Here is an 8970-nt window from a genome sequence, read left to right as displayed (position 1 = left end):
AAGATAACCTTCTCAAACATGGTGTGTGTGAAACTGGTCAGCTTAGTCTAGTGACCGGGCACACGTGGTAACCCACCCACGTGAATGTACACAGCTGGCCTTATGAGATCTTAATCATAGCTCATGACTTGTTTCCCACTTTTTAAGATAACAAAATTACAAAACTTCAAAGACAACTCATAAGCAATGCTTTATAAGCTAGAAAAATTCTCATACTGGCTTAGTGTGACTAAACATTTATCATTTTCATGTATTGTACAGAGAATTTTAAAAAGAACACCAAGTTAAGAAAATTAGTTTAAAGTTTCACAATAAAATTTGACTCTATCTACATTAACACCAATCATCTAACCCTGGAAACGGCCTTTGATTACATCATGTAAATTATTTTTCTTTACATAACTAAACTATTCCATTATAAATTTACAAAGAGACTCATTCTCCTAAGAGCGACGTGAGAACAAAAATTACAGTGATGAGCACCAAAGAAGAACATTTTTGCACCTAGGTTTGATTGGTTTGTATTTAAACACAGCCTGTAACAAAAGGACCAGAACAACAAATTTGGCAAGAAAAAAAAGTCAAACAGATAAACCACGGTCTGGAAACAGTGATTGAAAAAAAAAAAATCAAAATTTTTTTTTTTTAGTTAATGTGACTTTTTCAAAGTATATTTATGTCATTTTTCATCTTTCATTCACATTCTACAAATCAGATTGCTCCATTTTTGTTAATCGGGTGTCACACTGAATAAACAAATGCATTATGTGTTTGTTGTGATGAATCCAAACCATTAGAGCTGGATTCAGCAGCTCCTATAACCTAATAACCTTACAACCAACCCAAGTGGTAGGGCTGATGATCAGTAACCTGATGACTTAAAGACCCTCAGTCAGATAAGGAGTGTGTGTGTGTGTGTGTGTGTGTGTGTGTGAGAAGTCTGCCAGAGTCACGTGACAGACTACGTGCAGTCGAGATAGCGGTGAGACATACTAACAGACACAATGGTCTAAACAATCCCTAGACAATTTGGTAGTCAACACTGAATTAACCATAAACCTGAGATAAACAATGAAGTGATTAGGGGAGATGTCACCATACTTGAAAATAAGTGACAGATTTGAAAGCAACACTGAAGGAGGCTGCCTTGGCTGCAGCGTTCTCATTAACACTGCAGGACAGAAGCAATGGGCAGTCACTTCCCAGGAAGGGATCAGGAGTGGGGTTCCCTGGTTTGCAGCTGAAGACACTGGGACTTCTCCACAGCCATGCAGTGGCCTCCACCTCATCCACAAAGTACCCTCAAGCGACTGTGTGACTGTGTGCCTGGGCACCCCTCCCTGTAGCTCCCGGGCGACACTGTCACTCCCCTTCCTCTTCCAGCTAAGCTTCAAAAAGGACTGACTCCCTGAGTCTGAGGTAATGCCAACGTGCAATCCATATGAAGTCAGGCTACCTACTTAACTCCAGCCATCTAGAGATGATAACACCAGTTTTTGCTATCAAAAACTTTCCTTTCTCTCTGATGTTTCCTCCACACTTAAAATATGAAGGCCGTGAAGAAGGGCAAATGGCTGGACTATGATAGGAATGTCTCTAGTCGAGCGTTGAGACTCCTTGTGAGGAGAAAGGAGATCTGCCGACCTTCCCATTTCCTGTTTCACACCCTTGGCTTCCATATGAAGAGCACTTAAGGTCCCGTGCAGTTAATGCCCTTCCAGAACTGCCCAACTCTCAGACTTGTAATTACAGCTCTGGGTGTGTCTATATAGCTCTTTAATTCAATTTCCAAATCCACATTTCTTAAACAAAATCATACTGCTGGAGTCTTTAAAAATGCCAGTCATGAAATTATCACTTAAAAACTACAAAGAATCTGAGGATTAAGTGCATAACAGTTTCTCTCTCTCCCTTCCCCCTCCCCTCATTATTGGGGTGGTCGGTCTGAAATCAAAGGCCTCTGCATTCTAGGCAAATGCTCGCCAAGTAAGCTAGACCCTAGCCCTCTCCTTTTTTAAAGGTGTTTTATCTGACCGGGGAGAGATACACCTAGGTCTGCTTCCCAAGCCCCGAGGAAGAGTCTGGTAGGCACTCTGCAATCTGACCTTTATTCCAGCGCTATTGGTTCCTGAACTACAGTGTAGCTATTGCTTCCTTCATGAATGCCCAAGATGGGCATTTGATGCAGAGAAAAACATTCACAATCTGGTGAAGTTTAGTCACAGAAAAATGATTACCTCATGGATCCAAACATGCAACTTTACTTCTTCTCCCCTTGAGGATCTAAATTCAAGGATCAAATTAAAATCCACCATATTTCAAGTTAAATCCCAAGAGTTCTACACAAGTACAGCACGACTTTAAATGCATATCCATTCATTGTTCTGTCTTTTCCTATATGTAAATACACTTCTGAGACCATAATTTTAGGGAAAGAGTAAGAGTTTTATATTATACTGTGAAGTTCTAACAAATTCTTGGTTTATTTGTATTCATCGCTTAACTCAATGTCATATGACCTCGGCACGATGCCAAGTGTATTGACAAAAGGTCTATCAGATACAAAATTCTTAGTTCTGTGTCATAAATAAATTTGGGTAAAACCGCAAGCCTTCCACAGAGTCATCTCTGCAAAGATGGCCCATCTTCTCGGCGAGAAGCAGCCTGGGAACAAAGAAGAGAAACCCCACAATGACCTGCTCATCCAGAAACATACCACACACCACAGTGAGGGGCGAGGGCTTACATACCTTTCTTTAGCTAGGAGGACAGACATCCCCACAAGTTTGGCAAACTCTTCTGATGTTAAAGATCCTCTTTCTGAAACCTAGTGATGACACACAGCAGAAAACAAACAAGACAAAACAAAACACCAACAACCATAATTATTTCAATACACTTAGAGGAATGCATACCAGTGCAGGAAGGAAATGCTTTACTGGGTTTTCTGCTAAAATCTAAATAGTCACTATAAAACTAGACCTTCCTGTTTCTAGGTTTATCTTCATGTGCAGAGATGCCTGGTGCCCACAGGGATCAAGAGGGGTGGGATCTCCCAGAACTGGAGCTACAGATGGTTGTGAATTACCATGAAGGTTCTAGGAACTGCTCCTAGGTCCTCTGCGAGAGCAAGTGTTCTGAACCACTGGTCAGCCCTCTAGTCTAGCAGACCTGAATCTAGAGAGCTCAAGTCTAGGAAAGTTGATGAGCTCAGAACAGGCAGAGCACAGGCTACATACCAACACGAAGCTGTTCATGGAAGAAGGCAGTGTATGAAAGCCCAGAGCACAGCAAACTCTGTGTCACAGGCTCTGGGAAGGGGCCCACAGAGTTCTAATCAGGTCCAGTAAGGATGTGACTTGAAACCTGTTCCTACCGCTGAGCTGCAGCAGGAAAGCATTAAGATGTCAAGGGAGACAAATACTTCAAAAACTTTTACCACGGGTACTGGTTGAATGAAAACATCACTGTCTACCACAAAGCACTGATCCTGTGAATGGCTATCTAGCTAAATCCAACAGTGAATCCTGCTTCTTAAGTCGCTATGCATTTGGGTCTTTGTGGCAAGCTCTAAGGACTGACGGAAACGGGATTCACATACTGTCTCCAGGGCTGAGGCCACCATCTCCTCTTCTTTGTGGGTTTGAAGCTCAATTACCATGACACCACTGTCAAAAACCCGAAGCCTGGAAAACACAGAGTGAGAACAGTGTGGGCATTTCTAAGATGTTCAACCACAAAGGAGAAGCAAGCCACAGTCAACTTTACTTAATGCCCAGGCCTGAGGACAATCACACAGTGTTTAAGTCATAATAACTACATGTAACTATAACAGAATTAAAGAACTCAAGAATTAACAAACAATAAAACTACAGACCACAATCTACATGGTAAAGTTTTTTTCTGGCTCAGGGTGCTTTTAGCCTAAGGATAAGGAGAATGCAGTTCCAAGCTGAACGTGTGCACTACGGGAGGTTCAGAGGTGAATTCTTCTGAGTTTCCTCTGGGAAATCACAAGTCTGAATATGATCTGTACTGGGACACACCCATCCCTGATAGGATGAAGGCCGGAGGGCAGGTGCTTGCAGTATTGGGGGGCGGGGGAATGAGGAATTCAGGTCACACATGGCACAGCCTCAAGAGGGCATCATCTGGCTTGCCATGCACAGTAGCAGGCTTGGGTGGGCTTTCGGGTCTCCTCTAGGCAGAATCATAGCTCCAGCTGACAAACTTCCTGTGGAGATTCCTTTACCTGACAGGCAATTTCAGCGCCTCCAGCATCTTGCATGCATTCACTAAATCTTCTGGTGAGAGCAACTAACGAGAAAAAAAAAACCCAGTTAACACTGCAAAGCAATAGAATGGGTCTACAGAACTGTAATAACCACTAAAACAGAATAAGAAGTCAATGGCATATGACCCAGAGAGCTCTGTACCCTACAGAGATCTGCATCCCTCTGTTTATTGCTGCTTTATTTACTAGAGCAAAGAACTGGACTCGACCTAGCTGTCCATCAACAGATGAATGTATAATGAAAATTTATATATATTGTATACACCAACATATGGAATATTACTCAGCTCTAAAGAAAAATAAAGTCAAAACTTACAGAGAATGGATAATCTTAAAATGTATAATATTAATTGAAGTCATATATTCTCAAGAAAAAACACTTCATGTTCTCTCTGACATGTGGAGACTAGCCAATAATGTGTGAATGTGAGTGTGTGTGAGTGTGTATGTGTGTGAGTGTGTGTGTGTGTGAGTGTGTGTGTGAGTGTGTGCAAAGAAATGTATGCATGGGTACAGTATGTAACAGAAAGAGAACAAAAAGGCTAAATACAAGAGGCTGAAGAACTGAATGTCGGTGATGGACACAAGGTATGCAAGAGGATTTTTTAAAAAGCTATTTTTCTAGCTATTATTTTGTCATGAAATTTTTGGTTTTGATGGTAGATAAGTATATAAAACATGACTCTGAAAGTGTAAATTTAATGCGAAGCCTCATAGCTTCCATGCCATTTCTAACTATAAAGACGTTTATTGAGTTGTACCGACTTTGGGTCTGGTTAGTTTTGGTATGTGACATTTTTATTTCCAAGTTTTTTTTAATAATAAAGTTTAAAAACTTTTATAAAGTAGAAGAAAATGCTATTCATCAAGTACTATAGGTCACTCAATTTCAAGGACAAAAAAATAAACAAAGAAGACAAAGTCAGTTTTCGCAGTTCTGCCCAATAGAAACACAGTGCAGGTCACTGCATGACCTCAGAACCTCCAGTACCCACAGAGACAGAGAAAAGGGAAGGAGCTGGGAATGTGGCTGAGGAGTGGACATCTCGCCCATGTAGAAGGCCCTGGCTCAAGCTCCAGCACTGTAATAAATAGTAACAACAAAAACGTTTTCCGAGATACTGACCTTTGTTTATCTTATACTTGTTTTATAAATTCAGACTGCTATGTGTAGCTACTAGTGGCTTCTGTTCTGGATAGTGCAGCCTTAATAAATCTGCACCGTGGTAGACACAAGCGTAGCTCTGAGTCACGTGGGATGGCTCCAGAGCCAGCTGAGCCTAATACAACACTTGTCAATCCACCATCTCTAGGTGAACTCAGTCAAGTCATCTGATCTACCCCTCAATTTCCTCATTCCCAAGTTACCTGAAGGTGAGGGCGGTAAAAGCAGGAGTGAGAGGCTAAGCGAGCTAACAGCTGGTGCTCGCCTCATCGACGACAGGACGGGGCTGGACTCCGGGACTTGGTGAGCCATATGGAAGTGGCAGCTTACCCAAGCTGCACTGGACTGCTGGGGCACCAAGAGCACCAGGAAAGAGTCTCAGAGGCCACGCACAGGGTGTGACTGGGCATAGGGCCTGAAGAACAGCTCCTACTGATACTCAAAGGAGTAAGGAGAAATTGTCTCTGCGCTATCTACAAAGAAATCTGAGTCCAGCTGAGCCTGCAAGAGTTAAATACTGCAGAGGAAAACCTTCCACTCATTGCAGTACACAGACCTCAGCACTGGCAGGCATCGCTCACTGCAAACCTTTACTTTTAAGGTGACAAAACTGAGTTCCAAGGCAGTGAAGTGCACCACTCAAAGTCACTCAGCCCCAGGCCAATCCCGTTTCTCTCATCACGCTGCTTCTGAAAACAGCTTTGAGGTTCACAATCAATGTGTGTTCACTAGAGGGAACCATGTTAACATGCGTTCTTACCTCCATCCCTCGAGCTCGGTTCACCAAACAGTACACCTCTGTGAGCGACATTATTCCCCCACGTTCCTGTTAAAATGGGAGAAAGAAAAAAACAACAAGTATTTATCATTTCTTAACAGAAATCATAATCTGAGTGAAATCACAAATTACATTGCTTTTTCCTAAAAAGTTGTATTTATACACAAGAGAGCCTATTCACATCCTCCGCAATGCCTCGAATTCTACAAATGGACTTCAACATCGTTTAGATGAAAAGAGGGCAGCTGCACCAAGCTTCCAAACTGTCCTTAGTCTCCTGACTGCAGACGTGATTCAGACTGAGAAAGACTGGAGAACTCAGGGGCCACGTGTGACACAGCCACATCCGCAAGCCCTGGAAGCAAGAGGCCAGAGTACTGCTGGCAGCCTGCGTCACCACAGGGCAAGCTTCAACAGGTATCACCTTGGTTAATTCAGGAAGGTGGGACGAGGCAAAACCACGTAAGAGGGGCCAGAGCCTTGATAAACTGTGGACATCAGTCCGGAATCAGACTCAGGAAACTGGTGCCACAAATAAGCCTGGAGCCGCTCCCCTTACCGGCAAGTGCACGGGAGCCACGGCAGAGCTCTGGAGACCTGCTCCGACTCTTCAGCAGCAGAGCTGAGGGCACTGGGGCCATGCGCCATGGTGGCTTGAAGCCTCTTAGAGGAAGGCTCACTAAACGTTAACAAATTTTTATGTTTATTTAATGTTTTAACTAATTTCTGTTAGTAAAGGAAGAAAGTATAGAAACAAGTGATACCATAATTTTGCAAGCCCTAATGAAATAACATAATAACATTATGTAGTAATGACCGTCAAGGGCTGCTAACTATGTATCTAGCTACGTATATATGTGTGTAGACAGACAGACAGACAGATACTACATACCTACTGACAGAAATGTACAGCATCCCCTATAAAATATTCTTGTTATAAAAAGCTGCTATTTATAACAGTTGACAGAGAACGTGTAGAATGAGAAACATGTTAATACCATGGAGTCAGTCAAACTATATGCTATAGGGTAAATTACCAGTTTCTCCCCGGAGAAGTTGGAATTAAATAAAAACGAAACAAAACACAACTTGAGGCTGGAGTTGCAGCTTAGGCGGATATGTAAATTCCTATGTTTGGCCATCAGCACATAAAACTAAAAACTAAACATATGAACACAGACCAGACATTTGACATTAAAGGTTTCTAGTGTTTTAGGTGAGACAGTGAGTGATACTGTAGCTGTGTTTAAATTAGTCTAGTATCATTATAGGTATTAGAATATTTACATACAAGATGATCAGCTTTAAAATAATTTACTGATGAAGATAGGTGATAGACACACAATGATTTGCACTTAGTTTAGCATATATTTAAAATACACCAAAAAAAGTGCTTTATGAAAGTATACTACAAAACTATTAGCAGGAACTATAAAGACTAGATATGGGGCCAGGCACGGTGGTACGTGCCTTTAAAGCCAGAACTCAGGAAGCAGAGGCAGGTGGATCTCTCAAGGCCAACCTGGTCTGCACAGTGAGCTCTGTGACAGTCAGGGCCGCGTAGAAAGATCCTATATAAAACAAACAAACAAAACCCAAATCCCAAACAAAGAAACAACAATAAAAAAAAACAAAACAATAAAATCTAAACATAGCCAGATATGGTGGTTCATGTCTATAATCCCAGTCCTTAGAGAGGCAGAGGCAGGAGAATGGTGAGTTCAAGGCCAGCCTGGGCTACAAAATGAATTCATTTTTTAAAAACAAACAAAAACACAGACTAGAGAGAAATATGTTTATAAAAGGAAAGATCCTTTGAAATCAGAAAAAAGTCTCATCAAACAGACTTAATGAAGTACAAACATCTGAAATGGAAATTAAAAGTAGTTTTGAAGATTACAATTAAAGATAATTAATAAGTGTACTTAAGCCAATTTAATATTCCTGGAAGAAAAAAACATGTCATTTAATGCCAACCACATGATGAAAACAGGCTCTTGAGACTTCTGATGACATGGAAATAATTTAGCAGTGTTTGGAAAGCAGGGGTTTGGATTTACCTACCTCTAACGGTGCCTGCAATATTCCAGCCAGCTGTTTGGCCAGCTGCATGTGGTACTGCGTGCCTGAGCCATAGGTCTCCCGGGTAACTGGGTTGGCTATTCCCATACTCAGCAAGTAGGACTTAAACCTGATGGTCTGTAAGAGGGTGGGAAAAGCATCAGCAGACTGGAAAACAGTTTCTCCGCACGACACTTGAAACTCTTCATCATAAGCTCAATGGGCACCGTTGTCTTCTACTGTGTTTCTATGCTGTGGACTTCAGCGGTGAGCATCTTAGTTGCTCCTTGAACAAATCTAGTTATTCTCTTCCTTCTACCCCAGTCTCATGCTGTTCATTCTCAACATTTCGTGTGAAAGAAAGGCAGTAACTGAGCTATTTTTAATGCTAACCAAATACTACAACTAAGAACTCACAAAGGAAAAACGGATCTGACCAGATTGGCCAAACTTAACACGGCAGACAGCACAGATGTGTATGGAACAGCTACTCTGCGACTCTTTAGATATTTCAATAGCTTTATTTCCTACACCATAAGAAAGAACACAGAATAATCTTGACCCTTGTAGAACTAGCGAAAAAGAATATGATCCAATTTCTCCTTAGCACTTCACACGCAAGCAATAAAAACGTCACACTAAGAAAGCAGGGCCAGGCCGGGCGGTGGTGGC

The 8970-nt window shown here is 41.8% G+C and overlaps 1 protein-coding gene across 1 annotated transcript in view; it reads right to left on the bottom strand.

Moving 5' to 3' along the window:
• Positions 1-2090: 2090 nt before the first annotated feature.
• The window catches only part of LOC101998348 (vacuolar protein-sorting-associated protein 36), a 16822-nt gene continuing 9942 nt past the window's right edge, over positions 2091-8970 (bottom strand). Inside the window, exons 6-12 of the mRNA XM_013352047.1 lie at positions 8787-8816; positions 8302-8480; positions 6220-6285; positions 4253-4317; positions 3602-3686; positions 2751-2827; positions 2091-2664 (exon numbers count right to left, since the gene is read on the bottom strand). Of these exons, the coding sequence (XP_013207501.1) occupies positions 2571-2664; positions 2751-2827; positions 3602-3686; positions 4253-4317; positions 6220-6285; positions 8302-8480; positions 8787-8816 (596 nt within the window). The 3' untranslated portion in view covers positions 2091-2570. The remainder of the gene's footprint in view (positions 2665-2750; positions 2828-3601; positions 3687-4252; positions 4318-6219; positions 6286-8301; positions 8481-8786; positions 8817-8970) is intronic.

This window comes from Microtus ochrogaster, linkage group LG7_11 (assembly GCF_000317375.1).
Source record: "Microtus ochrogaster isolate Prairie Vole_2 linkage group LG7_11, MicOch1.0, whole genome shotgun sequence".
NCBI lineage: Eukaryota > Metazoa > Chordata > Mammalia > Rodentia > Cricetidae > Microtus > Microtus ochrogaster.
This window is presented reverse-complemented; position numbering and strand designations above follow the sequence as displayed.